The sequence below is a fragment of the Crocodylus siamensis genome, chromosome 2 (assembly GCF_052110815.1).
Source record: "Crocodylus siamensis isolate JL-2025a chromosome 2, ASM5211081v1, whole genome shotgun sequence".
Taxonomy (NCBI): domain Eukaryota; kingdom Metazoa; phylum Chordata; order Crocodylia; family Crocodylidae; genus Crocodylus; species Crocodylus siamensis.
In genome coordinates, this window is record NC_143396.1 from 111,123,858 (window position 1) to 111,147,754 (window position 23,897).

At 42.8% G+C, this 23,897-nt stretch overlaps 1 protein-coding gene across 7 annotated transcripts in view; it reads left to right on the top strand.

Annotated features, from left to right (window-relative positions):
- Positions 1–23,897, top strand: part of LOC149870629 (uncharacterized) — a 281,125-nt gene that overhangs the window by 19,453 nt on the left and 237,775 nt on the right. For 4 of the 7 annotated variants that reach the window (XR_016440476.1, XR_016440475.1, XR_016440477.1 and 1 more), the window contains exon 1: positions 18,950–19,108. Coding sequence is in view for 1 of the 7 variants with exons in the window: in XM_090034731.1 (XP_089890857.1) it covers positions 19,091–19,108 (18 nt within the window). In the remaining 6 variants the exon portion in view is untranslated. Of the gene's footprint in view, positions 1–4,426; positions 4,530–18,949; positions 19,109–23,897 lie in introns of those variants that run through there. The other 3 variants (XR_016440474.1, XR_016440473.1, XR_016440472.1) reach the window with 1 other exon arrangement.

Genomic DNA, 23,897 nt, shown 5'->3' on the forward strand with positions numbered 1-23,897 from the left:
ATTTTTCTCTGCTTTCACTGACTTCAGATTTGCATGTACTCAAAACCTCATAAAAATAAATTGAACCTCAGAAGATATCACCCCAGAAAGGTAAAAATATGAAAAGAAACCGAAAGAGTCATTTTTGCAAAGGCATTATTTATGGCTGGAGTGTGCCCATGCCAGATTAGCCAAGGAGAAGCGTAAGAGGATCTTCCCCAGTGCCTGACTTGGGCTAATTTGGTGGTGGCTAGACTTGTGGAGTACAGCTCTAACTCTCTAGATACACTTCTTTTGAGTAATTGACCAGATGAAAGGAGGGAATTGTGCTTTAGCCTTTCAAAGTCTGCACATCCCTTGGGAATGTTGGGGGAGGAAATGTGAAAATTCTACCCCAGATTTGTTTCTCTGAGATACAGTACTTATGCTCCACCAATTACCAGGGGCTGCACTTAAGGCTTAATCTAGTGACTATAATTTGGCAGCCATTGGCACTCTAAGATCTGTATGGATAATCACTTTGAATTTAGATTTAAGCCTTTACACCTGTGAAAAAAGAATCTTCCTTTCAAAATTAGAACTCCCCTTCTATTAGTGGATTTACACATGCATGCCAGTAATCAATGGAGTATCCGATACTATTGTCTTTCCACTAGCCTTGTGTATTTTAATATATGATGGCTTACAGAAATTGGAGTTTTCAATTAACATTTTATTTTCTGAAAGAAGGAACACTCTACTCCTGTTTTAAGTAGTTTGGAGTTGAAAAAGATAATTGGTGAGAGTAAAATGATTTATACATAATAATTACCAATTCGACATCAATGGAACTTCTCTGCATAACAGGACATATATGGTTGGGTCTTTGTTTATTACCCTGATAAACAATAACAAGAAGGATTGTTTTTTGGACAATTTGTGAAATGTTGTGCCATTTCTTAAAAAATACTTTTGTATGTAATACACATTCATATTATCTTTGTTCCCATATATGTTATCCTTCAAATAAGGATAGCTGTTTTAGGTAAGAGAAAAATTATAGTTAATCTCTTTTAAGTCTACACTAGCTAAACTTTACTACCTCACTGCATATGACAGTAACACAAAATTAGAAAAGTGTCAACAAAATCCTTCTTTATCAGTGGTTCTCAAGCTTTCGACCCTGGAGGCCAGATGAATGGCTTAGTGCCAGTTTGTGGGATAGGTCAGGCCCCACAGGGCCTTGGCTAGTTTTCATATGCCAGGATTGGACCTTGGTGCCTGGTACTGCTCCACCTGGCCCTGTGTATTAGGATTGAGTAATTATTGGGATCAGGTGCCTGATCTAGTGTGCAAAGTGCCACCACTCCCCTGCTGCCAAATAACTGGACCCCTGGGGAGCCCCATGGGCTGGATGACATCTTGCTGGGGGCCAGACCTGATTCATGGGCTGGGGGTTGAGCACCCCTGCGCTATATACCATATTGACTCAAATATAAGACAAGGTTTTTTTTCCCCAATCAGCATGGGGAAAAAAACTTCTTGTCTTACACTTGCATAAAAGGAAACATCATTAAATACATTGTCCATCATTAAACTGCTGCCAAAAGTAGCATGTGGTCAATAATGGAAACCAGCTATGGAATTGATTAAATCTTTCCTGCCCATGTGCAAAGGGACTGGATTCGATGATCTGTAAGGTCCCTTCCAGCCCCTAACAACTATGAAACTATGAAACTATGAAATGCCATCAACACTTAACATGGCTATAAGACACATGACCTATATTGGGAAACATACTGATAGGAACCTTTTTTTTTTTTTAAAGAAAAAATTGTTATGTTCCAAGTCAAATCAGCGAAATCAATTCCAAATCTATGAGTCATTCAAGAACCAAATATGGCGACAATACCAGCAAGCATCCTCCACCCCTGCCTGAGGCTTCAGATGTTTCAAAATCCTTTGGCGGGCATCCTACATGCAGGCCCAAGTCCAGAAGTTTGGGGGTTCAGATGCCTCTGAGTTTTGCTTGCTCTCAGCCATATGGCTGCAGGAGCAAGCTAGGAAGGAGTCTCTTGTTTTCATAAAGTTGGCGGGTAGCTGAGATCCTTCCACTGGAAGCTAGCCAGTGGGAAGCTAACTATGAGGCTCTCATAGGGAGTCTTGTCCACAAGCAGACAAAGGTGCACCCTGCACTACACGGTGCCATTTTAATTTCATTACCTTGATCAGTGTATTTCTCCTATCACCATCATGGCCATGGTATTTTCCCTGCCAAGTAGGAGCCTAACACAAGGATAGGTTAATGCCCATATGAAGAAGATATATGGTACTGCCCATTGTGCTCAGTCCTCCTCAACACTGGCTCTTTTCAAGTCATGGTGATCCAATACACTGACTGCATTTTGACTTGCTGTTCACTTCCACAGCTGAGCTACACCTTTCTTTCCCATTTCCAATGATTCCTGTTTCTTTACCAGCCGTGTCTGGCAAACATCACCAAACAGGGCCCCAAACAGTTCACCCAGAATCCCTCTGTCACCTCCTCTCTCAGCCCATTGCATATGATTAGTGTGGCCCCACCCTCCATGAGGTAGAGCTGGGCCATGTTGCCTTGCATCTCATATAAATTTTGGAGGATCCCAGGACTGTGACAAGGAACCTCAGTTCCAGTCATGAGGGGCTAATTAGCATATGAAGCATTTTTGGGGGAGGAGGTATCTGAAGTATACACACATATACTGAGCAAAGCTGAGCTGTTGCATCACCATGGCTTTAAATGCTGTTGACTCTGGTGGAGTCCACACCAATGAACTATATGGTAAATGATGAGCCTTTTGGCTTTGGATTAATATCATTCATGCATACTTGTCACCATGGTTCTACAAGATCCTGAACCAGTGCTGCAGCTTGTATGGCCTGCAGAGCGCAGGGCCTGTGACCATAAGCAGCCACAAGAAGATCCAGGAGATGGTGAGGCTGAGGGACACCACATCACCCATGGACCTGCTCCCAGGTGACAAATGCCAACCGTGTTGGAGGGCATCAACCACAAGGACCTGCGCAAAGATTGGAAGGACCTGAACTGGCTTATAGCCCACTGAGCCCTACCAGTGATGGGAAGTTGGGGAGACCCAGCTGCCCATGGCCAAAGTGCCACAGAGCCATCAATATGATTGACTACCTCCTCTGGCTCTGCACCTGCACCAAAGAGGTATGGAAAAGGGTGAAGCAGCTCTGTGAAGTAGTGACGGATGTCAACTGGCTAACCAGACAAGGGGCGCTGTATGGGCACCTTGCCAAACACCAGGGGAATCTGTCACCTCGTTTTGACCAGTTTGCATCCTGCATCAGGAATGCCCTGTGGAAAACCAGGATCCTTCTATTGTACATGGTCGTAGAGGTAGTAGGCTGTATGAAAGTGGCTCTAAGCGACCTCCAGACCTACTACTAGAAATCAGTAGTGGAGGATGGAGAGGATGCAGCCAAAGCCACCTGGCATAGAGACATGTGGCACAGGACCTTCCAACCCCCCCCTCCGAGCAGAGAAGGGGGTAGAGACAGCAAGGAAGAGGAAGAAACATGGGGGACTGAGGGCAGCAACAGCAGCAGCAGGTCCTCCAGCGGTAGCTGGAGTAACAGTGACATAGAGGACAGATAAGCTGACTACGTGACCTCACAAGTGGGGTGGGGATGAAAGGAAAGGTTGCATGGTCTGAGGGACCAGGAGTTGCTTTTGTGTGTTGCATGTGATGCGGATATTGTAATGGGTTTGGGTGGCCAGTGAGCTTTTGTACAGGTTCATGGGTGCAGTTTTTGTAATGGGTGAAGGTTTTCTTTGTGGAGTGATACTTGGATTGTAGATATATATAACCTTATATATAGACGTATATTTTTACAAAAAAAATAGATTATATATAAGTAGGAATAAAAGTGCTGCTTAAAAGTGTGTTTGTGGAATACTTGTGTTAAAACTCGCAGTAATTTCAGAAAAGGTAAAATGCATCAATTCTGGATGAATTAAGTCTTTGGGTACTTGTAATACAAAGTTAAATGTTTTCAAATTTGCCTTCCTTCCACATGCTCAGGGAGAGCAGGGTCTGATAGTAAAGAGGGGGATACAGGGCTTCAGGGGTAGAAGTTGAATTTGAAAGGACAGAGGTCAAGGGGGCCACCTGAACCTCCCAGATTTATTTTCCCTGCTGTAGTGGTGGGAGGGGAACACATTCAAGGCAAACCTCCACTAATTAGATTCTATAACTGGAACATTATAACCAATTTATATGTTTTCCATATATAATTAGAATCTATTGGGGAAGTCATCTGATATTCAAGTAAATATGGTAATAGTAGTGATACTGGAGAAGCTTGTGGGTATGGGTGGAGTGTGGTAAGAGAGGAAAAAAGAGTGGTTGTCTGAATTAAGAGATAGATTATAACATTTATCTTTCCTCTCTCATGGTGCCAGTCCAGCCTGAGGACCTACATGGAGCAGCTTTGATGCACTCGCTTTACAGAAGTCCATAAACGCAGTTTTGTACAACCCAAGCAGGACTGAACTAGTTTGGAAGGTAAATTACTCTGTATGCCTTGATAGTGTTTTCCTCCAACTCGGGTTGAATGTCCTGACTTTGCCCAACAGAGAGAAGCATTGCAGCTGGCTGTACCCACAAGATGAGGGGACTCACTTTTCCAATACTGCCTGTCCTTTATGCTTTATTTCTTTTGCATAGAATGTGTGTTTGGTTTTACTTTGACCAGGGGATTCCTGGATGAAAGAGAAGGTAAATTATTTGTTTCATAACTACTGTACCAGGGAAAAATGAAGAGGCATGGGTGTATCCCATTTAAGTGTTATTAAGCTATTTAGTACACGGGTGCAATGAAATTTTCAATGATCACCGGTGGCTTTTTGGCAGATGAACAACTACAAAGAGAAGTAGAACAGCCTTAAAAGGTCTGTTGGAAGATGAGAACTGATTAAATAACACTAATGACCAATGGGGATGGCAGTTTACAACCATAAGGAGAAGTTGATACCCAAGGTATACCACCCTACTATTGAAATGACCTTAAATGAGAACTGCTGGAGGCAATTCTTATAGCATTTTTATTCATGAGAATGCAAAATGAAAATTACTGGAAGACAATTATGATGACTGGCAGTTGTACATGATATGTCACAATCCCATTGATTATCTGACTGGAGGCATTCGTTAATATATAATGGAATGGTCATCAAAATGCAAGTTTAAAAGGGATCTGCATCATTTCTCCTTCATTTTTCAGTATATCTGGTGCTATTCCAACAAAGTGTTTCATAGTAAATAAACATATAGAGAAACAGAGAAAGCATATACCCTAGGAGCATGACTCGGTATACAGTTACGTGAAAGGTAGAGAAGTGACTATTAGAGGTTGAGTCTTAAAGTTTTTAATTGTGTGGCAGTCCCAGGTGTGAAATTCTGCAGATTTATGATTTTCTTATTCTCACAGAGCCCTACTGCAGCAACATCTCTTATTAATGATGTATTCACACTTCCACTGCACTAGCAGTGTCATATAAGAGCACTAGCTAGCTATTTCTGTTAACAACTCCTACAGTGGGAAATAAAAATGACCCAGGGACCATGATCTGGAGGCATTGGATTTAAGAAAGCATAGTATGAACAGGTAATCTCATGTTTAACAGCTATTGCACCAGGGTTGTCAATCTGCACTTTCCAGTAGATGACATTGCATTAGTTTTATTTGCAAGACTATTTACTTTCAGTGCTTCATTTGTGCATTTCTTTACAATGTGGTGGACTGGAAATTTTTTTTTTTCCCCCAGTTTCTTGGATATTAGAGTAAATTCTGTAGTGGCCAGAGGCTAAGAGAATATGGAGAGTGGGGGGTGGCTCTGACCATGCAGTACACAATAAAAGTTTCAAGAAATTGCACACAGGAGTAAACCAAGTACAAGAACTGCAACAATGTTTAGGCCTTAATCCACAAAGGGATTTAGGATTTACAGTGTGTAGCTTTCAAGCACTGTTTTACTTAGGAGAATCCTCAGTTTGGCATCTCCTAATTTACTGGGAGAGCTGGGAACCATAAAATTGGATTTACTGAAGTAAGCATGCTGAGCAGGGAGCTGCATAAGTTAGGCAAAAGGGAATGCTGAGGAAGAGAGTGGGCCTAGGCTGACTCTTGAATTGCAACCAGGTGGCCAATTAACAAAGGTTAATTAGGGATTTAACTCCCATTTAGAAGGGACATGTATTAGACAAAGTTCTTGAAGCTGCAAGGGGGATGTATGTGGACAAGTTGACAAAATTCACACTTGCTTCAAAAACAAGCTCTACTTGCAAAAATAATTGTGGCAGTATGTAAAGGCTAACACGTTGTCTTTCAAATTTTAATCTTTTTTTGTGTGTGAAATCACTGGCAGTTAGGTGCCTTGACCTTTATGAATCTGGGCCTAGTTGCCTTACTCTGCTTGGCAGTAGCATAACATGGGGTGGATGAGTGGGGCACATGAACCAGGTGCCACCTCTTGGGAGGGACACCAGAAGGACAGGGAAGGCATACTTTGCCCTCCTGTCCCTCCACTGGCCTCCACTTTCAAGCTGCAGGAAGCAGCAAGTGCAGGCAATGGGTCATGCAAGGCATCATAGTTTTGTAGAGCAGCAGTGGAGTTTGCTGTTGCTGGGGTGAGAATTGACCCCATTTTTTCCTGCTGGAATCAGCATTTTTATTCTCTTGACATGGACTTCAGCAGCAAATGATGGGGTGAAAATTCTCCCCCAAGAGTGGCTAACTCCTGCAGGGCAGTCTGTGCTAAGAATAAGTAGGGCGGGGTGGACCCTGGGGCTTTCCACCTAGGGTTAGAGCTGGAGGGGCTCCCAGCAGTAGGGTGGGAGGATTCCTTTTATCCAGGGAACTTTTGGTAGCTAGGGGGTCTCCTGGCTGGGCTTAGCAATGCAGTTGGCATCATTCCCCACCAATTCCTTGAGTCAGGCTGCTTGGGGTCTTCTGCCTGGACCCGCTGGAGCAGGCAGAGCTAGGGTTTACGTTAGAGTATGGGAATGATTTAGAGCTATCTTTCTGCTTGTGATTGACAGGGCCACCACATTTATATTTAGGACACAGGTAGGAAGTTAGTGGCATGGACCCTGGGTGCTCTGGGGTGAGTCCGTCTTTTCTTTCCCAGTGGATCTGTCCTTTTGTGGACACATAATTAAATATTATTTGGGCCAGAGAAAAAGAATAGAGTTTAACTCTGTAACTCATTCATTAGGATGAACCCCTGTGATGTGGGAGAATCAGGTCCAAGTCCCTGCTCCTATGAATATTTTATTATTTATACAGAGTGGAACAGCTCCAATGGGAGGTATTGAAAAAAAAAAGATTTTCCTACCCAGTAGTCTACTGGCTCTGGTACTGTCATGGAATTAGGGGGGACTGGGTTCATTCATTGCTTTCAAATTAACGGGGATTTGAAAATAGGTCATATATGTCCTGAGCAAGTATTCTAACTGCTGGGCTGTTGGGTTCATTGAAGCACATAATCACCCACCCAGCCCCCAAAAGCTTCATCCTCAAGCTGCCTTTTGTGAAAGGCATGATCTATCCTAACTACATGGTCAGGCCTCACAGACAGGAAAACACCTAGGACACTTTTACACATGCTTGTAGAGGGCAAACTGAATTATGCGACGGCTTTTAGCTATAGTCCAGGCCTTTCCAGAACTAAGCAACAAAATTGAACAGAGTGCCTTCTGTGGCGCTGGGAGATGTAAGTACTGTGATTTGGCACTGGGCAAGCAAGGGACAGCAGTTTCTCTATAAGGAACATGGCTGGCACAGTGCCAGGGGATGGGTGCCCCATGTAAAGCATGCTTGGCACAGAGCCAGAGGATTAGACAATTTGGGATGAGAGAAGTTACAGAAGTGATGGACAAACAAAGGACCATGTATGTTCTGTGTTGCCACCCCAGGGAGACTTCTTGTTTGAACAACGAGGAATCCAGAAACCAACATCTCGCACACCCAGCAGAGGATCTGAGGCCGGTACTACTGAAGGTCGCTGTTGTAACGCCTGGAGGCACTGCTTGCCAGGTCGTATTGCAAGGAAGAATACTAGTAATAAGCTTAGGGGTTACTATTAAAAGTTCACTTGATACCAAATCAGATGGGGGTTCGTGTCAATCCTTGGCGGTCTCTGGTAAAAGGAATCCTAGGGGCAAGAATTGGTGAGCCAGGCAGGAGCCAGAGACAGATTGACAGTATCAAGTTGGGAAATATAGCCAGTGGGCAAAGGTAATCTCTAGGGGCAACAGTGCTCTGGCGGTGAGGAGGGTGGTGATATGCAAGAAGCATCACAGCATCTTGCATATCAGTGTCACTGCTCTTTAAAATGGTGGCAGGGGTGGTTGAACTAAAGCTCGTTTGATGAGCTTTATTTCAAGTGCCCCTGCCATTTTGAAGTGTGTGGATGCTGATACATCAAATGCAGAAGGCTGCTGGAGAATGGTAATCAGTCTGACTCGATGTGCTTGTGTACAGGCACCCTGAGTCCCAGAATCTTGCCGAGTGTCAGCAGGATTCCTCTGACTTTGGGCATGAGTATCGGTGGAAATCAAGGTGCCAAGAGGGTTAGGTAGCACTTAAGTGGGGTTTCTGAGGATCTCAGTGACACTGAAATGCTGGAGATAGGTGCAAAGTCCCATTTTGGATTTAGACCTGTGTCTAATTTTAACTCTCACAGTGATGTAGCTCTCTTATCTGGGTAGTGGTGCTAACTGGTTGTGTGGTGATACTTCAGGAGTTAAGTTATGATTATCCGTTTCCCTTGAGTACTAGTTTGTTTAACTGTGGATTATATCAAGGCAAGGGGAACCCTCTTTCTGTTCTGTTTTGATTTTTCTCACTTCATGCATAGTAATACATAATGTGTTGCCTCACTCCTATTATATTACACTGCGGGTTGCGACATAACGCAACCTCATTTACACAGTCTGTATCAGCTATAGGAAAGCTAAAAATGTGGTTTCCTGAAAAACAAGTGAAAGGGGGGTGGGGGAAGGTGGAGGAAAATACGTACTTTTTGTTTTGAAGGTGACATTACTGGAAACTCCATGAACAATTGTGCCAAAATACCACCAAAACAGCTATTTAGTCATTGGAGTAGTTGTAATTTACTTATAAGGAGTTTGCACTTAATGTCAGCAAGGTACTTAAACTAGTATCTTTTACACAGCTCTGTGAATGTTGTTGACTTCAAGGTATATGTCAGACAAGTGATCACTTGCAAATGCATAAACTATACTTCGTTTTGGTATTAGTTAGAAAATACTGTCTATGGGTTTAAAAAATGGTATTAAAAGTAGGCATGTAAAAGCCTAGTATAAAAGTCATTTTCTCTTTCACTTTAATAGCAGAGGTAACAATTTTTACCAAGGGGTGTTTTTGTGATGTAAAAAAGTGATCTCTCTTTTCAGCTGATATAAACTGGCATGTGCTGATTTACACCATATAAGGATCTGGCCCAGTAACTTTGGGTATTCAGCAGCTTATCTGGGAAATGTGCTTCTGAGGACAGCAGGGACCAACTTTTTAGCAGGCAGGCCACAAATTAAGCCCCACGCACTCCCTGAATGCCACTCTGATTATTCCTCATGTGATCTGCTGCTCTGCTTTCCGCTCTCTGCCGTAACTGCCACAGTGCTGCCAACCTCCTCCCTGATCTGCTGTGCACCACACACACAGACTGCCTGTGCCATGTGTCACAGGTTGGCTGTCCCTGTCCTAGGATATACAGGTAGTTAATGTTAGTAAAGGAATTGTGTTAATAAAGGAGTATTTATGATGGTACATTGCCTTTTTCCAGACCATTTAATTGCATTGGAAGAATATGCAGCTATTAATTTCAGAGGCCTGAGTTTGAGACACATTGGATCATTATAGCAAGTGTTCAGAATACAGTGGATGTCTGGCATAAAAAAAAATCTATTTTATACCATAGTGTGCCATAAAAATCAAATGGAATGTATCTCTTCTTTCTGCCTGTATTATTTCAAATAATTTCCACATTGAATAAATTAAACTTTTCATGATTTCCAGAGTGCATAAATACTGAATTTCATATTTCACCTGACAAGTAAAATTTAATCTGCATTTAGGAACTTCTCTCTTGCTTTCATTGCAGCTCCATGGCCTAGTCCTCCTTTGTACACGTAAATCATTATTCATCTCTTCTGGGTGGTGTTTCCAGCTTCCCAAGATAGAGAGAATAACTACCATCAGGGTCACCAGAGCTTATGTCCTAGCAGATGATTCCTTCACAAAAGGACTTGGGAATGACTAAAAATGGAGCACCTACCTGTGACAGCTTGGGTCTGGGATATACAAAGAGTTGCACTGATTTAACTAACTTAAGTTATATTTTCAGGGCAGTGTAGTGAAACTGGTTCAATGTTTGTGTGAGAATGCTTACACTGGTTTAAAATTATGAGGATAAGCAAAACTGTTCAAATTATCTTTTTAAATGTTATGGTTGCAGTCACACAGCGTTTTCCCTTCTTATCATGGAACTGGGTTTTTTTTACACTATTTTAAATGAAAGTAGAACATTTTCTACTTAGAAATAGAAATATAAGGCATGGTGTAATAGGCTGCACTCCAGGGGTGGTTGTGGCATGCCCTGGTGACCGTGCGGCACCTATCTGCCTACCAAACCCCACTAATCTGTCTCCTTTCTCCCGTCTGCCATGCCTTGATGTTATAGTTAGTATGTTGTGTTTAACAAGCTGCCTTCAGGTAACCAGGGTCTAGCTGGGGGTTTCTTGCCTCCCCTCTTTTATGGGCTACTGACCCATCTGGGTAGCTTGGGGATGCCCTTCTCTTCCTCACTCTCTCCCTCTATCTTTGGTTGGTGTTGGGTTCCAATCCACCTGACCATGGGAGACTAGTGCCCCCCAGCTGGACAGTGACTGGGGGGGCCCCCTGTGACCAAGGGGGGGTGGCTGCAGGGTGGGGTCCCCCCCATGGCCCATCCAAGTCAGTGACCGGGGGGGTCCCCTGTGACCAAGGGGGGGTGGCCGCAGGGTGGGGTCCCCCCCATGGCCCATCCAAGCCAGTGACCGGGGGGGCCCCCTGTGACTAAGGGGGGATGGCCGCAGGTTGGGGGGGGTCCCAGGGTGGGGTCCCCCCCATGGCCCATCCTGCCAATTTGCAACTGACAGCAGTATGCTGCTGGCACTTCTGGATATGTCACTAGCACTTCCGGGTTGGCGGGATGGGCCATGGCGGGAGCCCCTGCTCTGGGAGGGGTGGGCACCAGCACTCTTGCCTGCCCCCCCTGCCCGGGAATGCTACTGTCAGGGGGTGCACCACCCACTCTCAGAAGGTGCACGTGCACCCCCGTGCACCCACTATGCATTGTCACTACACTTGATTTTAGTCAGGACCTCTGGTCCCCCTGGGGCTTTAACCCCTTCCTGCCTACCTCCCTCTACAAGACCACCAAAAATATTAGGAAAGGGTTAACTCAAATAGATAAAAAAAGAGGAGAAAAATGTGCAGGGTGCTGAGCACTCTGTGGCCTCCATACCTCCATACCATAGCGGTCCCTTTCCACTGGGTGTTACCAACACCTGAGCAGATGAAAAGGAAAAAGGGAAACTTCCCTTCTCCCAGGATCCTTCCTGAGTCAACACAATAGCTAAGTTCTCAATCTTCTGCATCATCTGGATTCTCACTCACTCCATCAACAGAGGTTTCTTCTCCTCATCATCAGCTTTTCTTGCAGGGCTTGCCCTGGCCCAGGGTGGCTCCATTCTTCTCCACCACTGGGATCATTCGCCCTGCTTTTACCTCGAGGAAGGATTTATATCCCAGCTAAACCTTCCTCCTCAGTCAGCTGACCAGGCCTCCTGCTTACTTGGTGCAAGTGCTACCAGTCCCCTGCCTTCCCTTTCTTTTATTGTTTTCTGTAGCCAGCTAGCTGCAAGCTGTGCTTTGCGAAACAAAGAGGGGCACGGGGGGTGGGGGTAGTGAGCTCCACTCTAAGTCTATTGTGCCTTTTTGTGGGGTTCCTGACCTTACCTGCAGCTGGCAGCTTGCCCTCCACTGCTCACCACTTGGTGTTTCTCCTGACTGCTGATGTCTCTGCCCAGTGATGTACCTAGACTCCTGGCAGCCCTGGATGAACTTTTAGTATTGGTCCCCACTTTGCCAGAGAAAATGGTAATAATAATCGGACAATGGGAAAAAAATTACCATTTTTGGGCCCCCTTTCTATCCAGGTCCTGGGTGGCTGCCTGGTTTGTCCATACCTGTGTCCAGGTCTGTCTCTGCTCCTCTGGTTGGGTTGTCAGTTCTTCCCTCTCTGCAGGCAGCCATCCCTCTCTCTCATGCTACAAAAGTTTTAGCCTTAAAAAGACCCTGGTGCTTTTCTTCACTTTGCCATCTTTTCTCCATAACAGGGCTAGGGTTCCCTGTTACACATGAGAAATCAGGATAAAGATTACTGTAGGTGATCAGAAAGCGGGGAAGATTCTACAAGACACCCTGTCTCCAGCAGAAATACTAATTATTCTAGGGACCTCCATGTATCACTTTAGGTTCCTCCTTTCTCTTCTTCATGGCAGTTCTTGGTCGTGGTGGTGGTGGTGATGGGAGTGGGAGCATTTTGCTCACCCCAACATTTCTATTTTACGTGGCAGGTAGAGAAGCAGGATGCTGGCAGAGTTTGAAACAAGACAATCTGCCTTAGGTTTTTCCCCCTTTCTCATTGATTCTGTACAACAAAGACTATGGAACACTTGTGGGGCTGCTTGGTATCTGAGTGGGTAGACAGTGAGCCTTTTTTCAGACCTACAGTTTCAGGTTCCCTAGTAAAGTGAATGTGAGAGTAAAGCATTTTCTTACAAGTGAAGGCCTAAATGAATTAAGCATAGCTCTGCCCCATGTGCTGAGCGACACTGCCTCTGCAAGAGTTCAGGTGGGAGTTCTGCATCAGGGTGGTGGAGCATCTGGAGTTTCCAGACCTGCAAGAAGGGCATGGGGCTATTGTTCCTTTGCAAACATGTGAGAAACTTAATGTGAAAAATTTCATGTGAGAGACCCACTGAAATCTGTGTTGCAGATCAGGCCCTTAAAAATAATGCATTTTTTGTGATTGTTTCCCAATGAATGCTTTATGAATCTTCACAGAAAGGAGTATTAAATTATGTATATGTATACTATACATACATACTTGTCATACAAATTAACCTATGCACCAGTATATAGGGTTAGCCATTCAGTGAAGTGGACTGATATATCTGTATTAATTGAGGTGGATGTTTAGCCCTTCACATTTGTATCATTTATAGCAAATATATCTTAAATATATACATCAATGCAAAGCCATTCAAGGCATCTGAATTCCACTCCATACTTTGTGTGAGAAGCCTGCACATGTAGAGCGAATGAGAAAGTTTTACCTGCAAAATCCTACTTACAGACTTTGTCAACAGACACATGAAGCACAGAATTACTGTTGACAGTTGAACACTTTATTATAGGGCAAAAGATCCTCTTAGGAATGTAAGGTCAACAATCCTCTGAGTGAAGAATTTCTTATGCACATTGACACACAAATGTTTGATGCCTAATCCTTTAATATGATTTTTATGGACTGATTTCAACAGGAACACAGAGGCAAGTTGTCAATAGCAGAACAGCTTGCTGGATAGACTCTTACTTTGTTGGGATCCGTGTTCAAAGATGACCTCATTCTAATTCCTTTTCATTTTGTGGCTGCTATGTGTCACGGGCCAAATCTTGTAGCCCTTACTCAATTTTATTACACTTTACTTAAGCAAACTCCCTTAATGAGTGTTTAGCCAGAATAAATATTTAAAGAAGTGGCTTCATAAATTGACATTCAAAGTTCTTAGGCAGATGACTAACACTTTCTATTTGTAGCCCTGCACTTTGATCTGTGTAGCTTAATTATTAAGATCCCCATCAAAAAATCTAGGAGGAATAATAAATTTCTCCTAAATTTTAAGAGAACATCTCTTTCAGGTAAGAACTGAAGTGATAGTCTGATCCTTTGCAGCTAATCAATATTTCACAACACTTTTCATAATATCTGTGGTGTTAGCCTCTCTCTCCTAGTTAGCCAGTTAATTATGTCTTAGCCATCTCATTTCCTATGGCAGTTGCAAACTAGTACTCCATTTCTCTTTACTTGGCGTATATTATTTTGTAGTGTAGATGGACGCTATTAAAAAGTCACCACGTCTCTCTCCAGCCATTTGAATTTCAGAATCAGATGAAAACTTTTATCAGATGTTAAAGTGATTTGGGATGTTTTGCAAAGTAGACATATTACTCTATTGTTTTAGATAAGTGCGTAATTATATTATTAAACATTTTAGGGAAACCGCTTTTTTGTCCTTTTATAATTTTTAAGATGCATAGCTTCATCTTTTTAGATTAAACATAATTTTAATGCTGGTTGTATATTTTTCCTCTTTTGCAATTATTTGTTTTTCTGCATTTGCTAAAAATCAATGATAAACATTCATTTCAAAGTAAGGGACTAAGACCACAGGTACAGAAAGCCAAATCTTCATGTCAAAATGCATATATATGACGTAGCTTATACTGCTATTGGTTGCTGTTTCTGCTCATTAGTATGTACAGGTTTCCCTTGCCAGCCATGGGGGTTAGGTTCCTAAAAGTCCCTGTGGTTGGAAAAGCCAGCATGGCTGGGGGAGCAGGGGCTGTGGGTGGGGTTGAGAGGCACCAGCAAGGCTTTGTGGGGGTGGGGGGAGTGAGGGATATGAGCAGGGCCGGGGGGCCTCAGGGGGTATTTTTTGACTGTACTCCCTCACCTTCTCTGAAGTGTGGATACTTCAAACTGTGGTTGGCCAAACTGTGGTTGCTGAAGGAAACCCATACTTTCAATAACATGTTGTTTTGTAACTTATCAGCTAGTGTGTGCTGTACAGTATAACCTCATAAATCTGGTTTTCAAAATTTTGGAATTCTGAAAAAACTTTGAAAAAATACACTACATCGGGGAATAGTGGCAGCTGGTCCCAGAGCAGCAGCCACAAATGGAGCTGCGGTGCGGGGTGGTGGATGGCAGTCGCAGCCACTGTGTGCAAGCTTACCCCCTCGTGTCGGGGGGGGGGGTAGTGGTGGGTGGTTGCAGAGTGTGGGGGGGAATTTTCAAATTTCTGGCACGTGCAAGATCCCAAGGATGCTGGATTTAGGAGGTTATACTGTATTTAATATTGGAGGTATAAACAATTAGTATTCTGCAATAGGTGGCCCTCCATAATATAGTGACTGGTTCTAATTGGCTCATGTCCCAGCTTCCTCAGGGTTCTGTTACCTGCATCTTCCTTCCCTAGCCAAACACAATTTAAAAGAATGATTAACAATCAATATTAACATTACCCAACATTTAAAATACTTATACTACATCTATTACCTAAACATGCCACCATGTTAAGTTAGACCTTGATGTGCCTTTATTGTGTAAACCTGCTGTATCTTCTGTGACATCAGCACCCATTTTTTGTCCGGTGGCAGTCCAATAGTTCTGGATATACCATCTCTTGGGGCTCTTGCTGTGATTGTTGTACATTGAAGATCTTTTGGGGAAAAATATTGGTCTCAGTGCTCCTTGTCTTCATTTTTATCTGGGATTTGGAGAAGGTGATGCTTCTTTCTCTGTAGTGTGTGTGGCTGAGGTGGCAGACTCCTGTGACAGTTGGTCTACATTTTGGGACAAGACAGTTGTTTAGGACTGCTTTTTACTGCTACAGATCATTTCAGTATAATTGTTACAAAGTATTGGCAGTATCCAGAGCCCCAGAATTGAATTGTTATATTGTCCTTTGTCTTTTTTTGTTGTCTGTTTGCTCATATAATTACAAGTATCCAGTGACTCTGGCACCAATTTCTAATGTTACAGAGGTTCTTGTTTTCCATTTTCCATTGAATAAAATGTGAACAGGTGAAAACCCATGCTTCATGGATCCTGTTTTGTAATTTACCATAATGATGCTAAATATGGATCAGAAACTGAGTCCAAAGCCGTTTCTGGTAGGTGCTGCAATTTTTTACATGGTTTTCTGCCAGCTTGTTAGATAATGGGGATAACACAGGCTGGCAGTCAGATTTTTAAGCATGTAATTTAGTGCAAACTGCTCAAACTCAAGCCCAAGAAATGGGGGCTTATTGCCAGATATCACTGTCAGGTATACAATGCTTACCAAAAATAGATTTTATATGCATGATCACTTGGTTTAGTGTGATGCCGTTTAATAAGGCTATTTCAGGAAAGTAAGAAAAGCAGTTTAGGGTAAATATAAATAATATGCATACAAATCTGTGGCTATTTTGCTCTGGGGAGGGGGTATTCTTCCTGTGCCATCACAGTGTCCTGTTTTGATTGACTTGGCTCATAGTTTTGGTGTATGTGAGAAATCTTAACAGCTTCCCTTATGTCATTTGTTCATATGAAGTCACTACAAAACATTTCTATCCATTCCCTTAGATTGGCCAATTTATTATTAATCTTATTAATCTTCATATTTTTCTAAGACACCTTTTTCTCTGTCACCTTAGAAATCAAACAAAATCCTCTCTACCACTGAGACTTCCCCCCTTAAATGAATTTAATAGGGGCTGGAAATTCTATCCTGGTATCCTGAATTGGTTTCTATGGTTGGGGACAGACATAACACATAAACTGTGATCAGAAATGGGTTTAGACCTGTAACAGAACAGATGTTCAGTGCACATAAGCTAGTTTAAAAATGGCTGAAACTGGTTTGAGATAAACCTGGTTGAATGTAGTATCAGACTTAACTGATTTGGGTCAAACTGGTTTATGCAATGTCTGTCCCAGACCCCTTCCTGATTTAAGTTAAACCAGAGTCCCCCAGAATCCTGGCATGCTTTCTGGCCTGGGTTCTCTGCTCCACAGCAGAGCTGGCTCCTCCTCTCTGCTCCCTGGCTGGAGCTCAGCAGAGATTGCAGGCATTTGCCTGGCTTCCCCCTGCTCCCCCCTTCTTCCCACAGTTCCCCTCTCCCCTCCCTCTTCCTTACACAGACACCTCTCAGCATTAGCTAGCAGATCACATCCTGGCTATGTGATGTAGCAGATGGGACAAAGGCAGAATCAACAGGTAGCTGGTAATGTCCCTCAGTTGTTTTCTTAATGTGGTGATAAAAACTGAATTAGGGGTGATAAACACTGTGTTATCAATTCCTTGCTTGGCTGGTCAGAAGGGAGGGAACCCCTCCCTAATCAGAGCATACTGCTGGGGCCTGGCCATACCCCTCCTCAGCTCAGCACTATGGAAGGGATGGGAGGGCTGCTCTAGCACCCCCTGGCTTCTAGCCTAAGCCCCTGCAGACATGTGCCTGACTTTCTGGGATGTCTTTGCAGTAACAAAGTGATTTAGCATAGTCAGGTTAGACTAACCTGCAAAGATTGAATCAATTCAAGCTCAGGTTTTTGAATGTCTGTCCCTAGCCTATGAGGTCTCATCCTTAGCAGTAGCTCTGGGCAAGCAAAGGACAAATACTTTATCTGAGTAAGGACTGGAATCAAGAAGTTGTTGACAATCCCAATAAATGTTTCATGATCCATTGCAGTGAACAGAGGAAAATAAAGGCACTAAAACCTACGGATACCATGAACTAAGTTCAAAGCATCCTCCCCTGGCTGTATCTACATATGCCATTAAGGTGATGTGATAAACTCTTGCACAGTTTGCATCGGAGTCAACTGCTCCTGGGCTCAGCATCTGTATATGTGCCTACTGATACTTTACTGAGGAGCTAATTAATCAACTGCAGTAAAGTGCATGTATAGATGCACGCACTGACACTCAAGTTTTGCTAGCAGCCATCATGCATAAACAATTGATTTTTCAGTTTAAACCAGACAGCTGTAAAGGGGTTGTGCCAAAATCCTCTTTTGAAATATTTGCAGAAAAATTACTTTAGGAGCCTTAATAGTTGAAGAGTGAGACCTCATTTAAATACTTTTGTCAGTTTCCCCAGCTCTCCATTAAGATTTGCATCCTGTATCCTTTTCTGTAGTAACAGTCTCAGGTAGTGAGTCAGGCAGCAGGATTTGACAGAAATTTCCTGACATACTTCAAATTCACTATTCTGAGGAATCTTTGTATGCTTATATTTTGGAGTAGGCATGCTAGTGATCTACCTGTACACCTCACTATGATTTATCTGTACAACTTGCTCTGTTAGTTTTTATGTATGTTGTTTTGGTCATACAGAATTTACATTTCTGCTTGTTAAGCTTTGGCCCAGGTGCTCTGCCTCTTTCCAAAGTTGCTCACAGCAAGCTCTTGTATTGTTAGTCTCTGAATCAAAATGTTGTTTTTTTAAACGTTATTAATACTTGGATACCATCAACAATTTATATTTTCCTGTGAAACAGTGTAGGTGTTGAACACAACCCTGTAGATACAGTGTCACTCAAAGGAGCGCTGAATATGTGCAAATATATGCTGTTTTTTAAGGGCACCTGCCAGACCTACACTAATGCATCAAGTATATAAATATATTTGGCATTCATTATATTTCTAGAATTTCTCCATGTGTAGGTAATAGAAAAGATTCCCTTTTAATGTATTTATGTAATTCTTTTGTGTGTATCCATAAGCATGGCATTCTGTCTCTTTACATATGCAATAACCAGGATGTGTACCGGCTTCAATTTGCTTTGTGATTTGAGCAACAAGTCAGTTATTTTAGACTCTACCTTAGTGTATGAGGAATTTTCTTAAGGGCATGAATCATGAGCTTCCATTGTAGCTGCAATAGTAGGAGGCATTCAGTGCTCTGGTTCTCAGCAGTGAAAGGGTTATCTCTCCTTTTGAATGTGAGAGCACACCCTGCACTAGCCCAGAGGCACAGAGATAATAATAGCATAGGAGGATGGCAGCCTGCACTCTGGAACGGTTTATGAGGAGGAAGTCCACAATTACATATTTCTGGGCAAACATTAACCAAGACTGAAGCCTAGCTTCGAAGAAAAACAACAGACTGGAACCTCCAATAGTACAGCTCTTATGTGGGCTGAAAACAGCAGTCAAGCACTCCCATGGCATTAAAAGGAAAGGTAAGAATGCTCTAGGAACAAAGGAAAAGGCTTGCTAACATTTTAAAACCTCCTCTTGGGGAAGGTGGCCTTTACCTGTCCATGCTACACATGGATACTCAAGAGAACAACACTGTTTTTGAAGTACTCTCTGGCTTTGTAAGAGCAGAGCAAAGCCACAGCAATTGGACAATTGTTTGCTATGCTTTTGGCCTAATCCATTTATATCAGTGGTTTCAGAGTTTGCCACCAAGTGCTGAAATTTCTCCTTTAAATACAAGTTACCATGGGCATCTCTTAATCGCTGTGGTTACCACATGAGGAACAATTGCTATTCTGCTCTGTGGTTTTGTAAAGCAATATTCCTATTTGGGGTTTTGTGTGCTAAACTTGGACGTGCCCATTTTATTCTAGACTCGGTGTACCTAAAAATGGAATGGTTACATTAAAATTAGGTAGGCATCCAAATGATATCCATTTCCTTTCCTTTGCTTTCATGATGGACCACAACCACTGCAAAGTTGTCTGCCCAGTACTTTGTAGCCTAGGAAAAAAGGAGAAGTGGCAGGTTATAGACCAATACATGAAAAAAGAGTTACCCAGAGGAGACACTTGTTGTAGCAAGCACAGCATTTAAATCCAGTTAAATGCTTTGGAAAGCATCCAAAAGATGAAGATGCATACATTACCCCTGCCGGCAGAATGGAAGGGAGACTTAAATGTCTCAACCAAGAACATTTGCTTCACTGTTCTGCTAAGTGAATCAGTGTCTTTTCTCCAGGAAAACAATGGGAAGACAACTGAAAATATTATGTTCAAAGCTTGCATTATATTGACGAGACAAAACAAAATGATTAAAATGACCTCTTTTGTCAGGTTTAGCTGAGGTAACTGAAAGGGAGTCAGGGGATAAACTCAGGGCTGTTCTGCTCTAGGCCACAGACTGATACCTATCCATCCAATGCTGGTAATGAGCTGGAGTCATTAACATCTGGCACATCTTAGGGGATCCAGGTGAACTGATGCTATTGGCTCCATTTGACTTCATAATGGGTAGATTTTCTGATAGGAACACCTGTCCTCACAATTACTAGTAATTAGCACTCTTGTTGGCAGGCTCAGAAGAAAGGCTGAGTGGGAATGCATTCTTAGTCACCCCTGGATGCAGTCTTATTGACACAAAGTTGCTTCAGAAAGCTTCTGTGCTGCCTGTTGTAAGGATGAACAGAGACTTTTTAGTCTACAGGTCTTTTTGGGAACACCAAAGCAATGTTCTAAATAGTGAAGAAAAGTATGAGAGAAGCCTGTTAACATACAAATATATTTTTAATAAGATATCAGGTAGATTTAGATCACAGTAATGGTGGTGTAAGAGGGACCTCGTAGCTGTGATGGTCCAAAAATTATGAGAGAGGCAAGGATTTCTTAGGGTGATATCTTTTATTGGACCAACTGTGGAGTTGGGTAGAGGTAGAGAAAATTTTTGAATACAAGACATGATGAAGAACTACAGTCCCTAACCTGTAGGCACTTAAGTCCTTGGTTGGATCTAGTCCTAAGAGCACAGTCTTTGGAATATGGCTTTTCATTTCTTCTCTCCACAACTTTAATAATATGAACCTTTTTACATTTTCATTAATAAAATTAATGAACAAAATCTTTGAAAAAGAAACTCCCTCCAAAACTGTTTGTTCCTAGTCTAAGTACCATATGCTCAGGAAAAGACTCTGCTCAGAGTGTCCCCTGAGATTCTTTATGGACATAAATGGAAACATATACCAGAGCTGAAAGTTTGTGCTAGGAATATTCTGTATCTGACACCTAAACTCTGCAACCCTGACTAGCAGAGTAAAAAGTTAATTAACATATCTCTGTGTAGTCTACTGATTGATTCCTTGAATGGGAAAAAAAAAGCTATAATACTAATAGGCTTATTCTGTCTGGAGCACTTTGATTGGTTGTCTTGGCAGCCAATGACAATGCTTACTGAATAAGCATGCTATCATTATAGATCCTGAGGCATTTCAAACAGATATGCAGGGAAGTCAGAGCTAGAATGAAGCACCAGGGCCCCCACCAGCTCCACCAGAGTAAAAAATGAAGTGGTGCAGGGCCTGATCTTATTTTTTTTGTCCTCAGTGGAGCCAGCCTGCATGAGCCCCTGAGCTGCAGGGGTGGGGCAGAGCTTCCCTCTGGGGTGGCAGTGCCCCCTGGGGCTACCCAGGTGGGGTACTAGCTGTGTGAGTGCAGCCCCAGCTGAAGGCAGCATCTGCCAGATCCAACAGTGCACAGGGTGTTGGAAGCCTGGGCATACTTGGGGAAGCTCGGGGTTGGAGGCTTTCCAGCACCCTGTGCAGCATCCCTGCCTCGTTCCTGCTACCTGAGACTACCTGCCATGGGAAGGTGCCAGGAGGGGGTCTGGGTGTGCTGGCAGTTGGAGAAGGTAGCAGGGACAATGCATAGAGCACTAGAAGCCCACCAAGCCCAAGCCTCCCTGAGCATGCCCGGGTTTCCAGCGCCCCGTGCACCATCCCTGCCACCTTCTTCAGATAGGGCCCTTGTACATGTGAAGGATATCACTGTAATTTGTTACGTAGCAAACTAAAATACATGGGATGAGTTTGGGTTGGCTGCATAAAGTCATTTATATCAAAACACACTGCCGAACGTGTACACTGTTACAAAATTTAATTGTAGCATGCTGCTGAACATGTACACTGCTATGCAATTAAATCATTAAAAGGGACAATTAAAGCATTAAAAGGGGAAATTTCCTCATGTGTACAAGTGCCCTCTTATTCTTTGACTAGAGTCACAAGGGCAGACTTTTGACAATATATATATTTATATTCTTAAGCCAGTGTTTATGTAGCTTTTTTGAGGGTGAGAGGTTTTGGTTCTGTTAAAGTATTTGGTCAAAGGATAACAAAAAATCCTGTGTTTAAACAAATACTTTTGTAATAAAAATTTAGTTGCAAATGTTTTGTGGGTTTCAGCTAGTAAAATATAAAAATTACGCGTAGCCTAGAGAGCACGCTGCTATATAGTAAACGATCACTGGACTAAATTCCTTTGATGTGATGCAGAGTATTTTGACTCCCTAACCCATTGCTTCAGAGTATAAACCTAGCCATAATTAGTCCAAGAGAGAAGGTGTATGAAGCCAAAATAGTGTTGACAAGTGCCTTGTACAATCATCTGCCTCCCCCCAAGTCCATCAGCACCTACCTAGCAGCTTGTTCTCCATGAGTACACCGAAGGAAGATGTGAATGGGCTTAATCATTAGCAAATGTCCATTGACTGCATCCCAGTTGCCCATCTGAATTTAATTCTACCAGAAGGAAACCCTGATGTATTTCTGCCTTCAGGTATAATTACCTCAAGACAGATTGACCGTTTAAGCACACACGACACTACTTAGCTTTAATTAGAGTAAATTGGCAGAATTTATATTACTGGTAGTTTGAGGGACTGTCAGATGCATGCAAGTATATTTTGCTTATTATTTCCTGCTGAGGCTAAGACCAGCGTACTAGTAGAGAGGGCCATAATTAGTAAAACAACACTTTGGTAATGTAACCCAAGATAGCTGTGAACATGAAGGAACTGATGATGCTTAGGTAAAGAAAAATGTAAGAGAAGTGATGCAGAACATGTGATAATCTTGCTACAAATAGTAACAGTGCTAAATGTTTAGCCAATTTATGACACCATAAAGTGGCAAACCAGCCCTAGTCCTGATGCCAAAATGGGCTCCCAAGGTACTGGGCTGCAAGGTGTTCCAGTGGAGGAGCCTTTCCTGCCTTGCTCTACAGCCCTCAGTTGAACCAGACTGGCATTGCAGGAGACACGAAGTTTGGGATAGGACATACAAATTCCTTGATCCTAATCATACCATTGTTTCAGTGATTGTCTATCTGCCCTAATAGACGATGTTATCAGTGTCAGGACTGCAGGTGTTGCATTGGATTACCTGCTATCTAATCAGCGATGGGACTGTGTTTTAGGCTTGTGGGCGATGAGCAGCCCTCAGTTCTACCTAACAAAGAGGCCAACCCAGCAGAAGTGCAATTTTCCTGATCATTCTTCAGGTTTGTGATTGGTATTAGGTTCACTAACTTGAGTTTTCTGTCTGTTAATGTTACAAACATTACCAGAGATGCTTGATGAGAAGAGCCCTGGATAAGTAGCACTAGCTCAGACTAACAATTTTCCATATCTGTGCAAAACTACCAGGTCCTAATTTAGCAAATTATATTTCTAGACACGTGTGTGAAGGCAATGCCTTATCATTGATTTAAAAACAACATATTCTGAGCTAGGGTAACCCTAGAGAATGCAACTGCAGTCCCTTTCAATGACTAGAAATGTGTAAAGGGAGAAATGTGGACTGTTCTGGGAGGCTGCACACATGAGGGCATCAATTTAAGTAACACTAGGCATATCTACCTGATATTAACGCACCTGAATAAACTCTGGTGCAATTTGTGCTAGAGTCTGCTGTTCCTGGGCATGGTGTCTTCACGTGCACCTGCACGTGCACGTGCAGCAGTTTGAGCTAGCAGGTAGCCCCTGCACTGTAGCACCCTCATGCCCCAGCCAGCCTGTCAGTCTACATGTGCATTTAAGCACATGTAATTACTCCACCATAGGATAGTACTTGTGTCGGGCAGTACTATCCTATGGTAAAGTTAATTAGTTTACTATGCAGTAATATGGGTGCATGTGTAGAATGTGACACTTTACTGCAGAGCTAGTCAAGTGCACATGTAGTTGCACCCACTGTTGCCTTTTCTTTTGTGGCTTGTG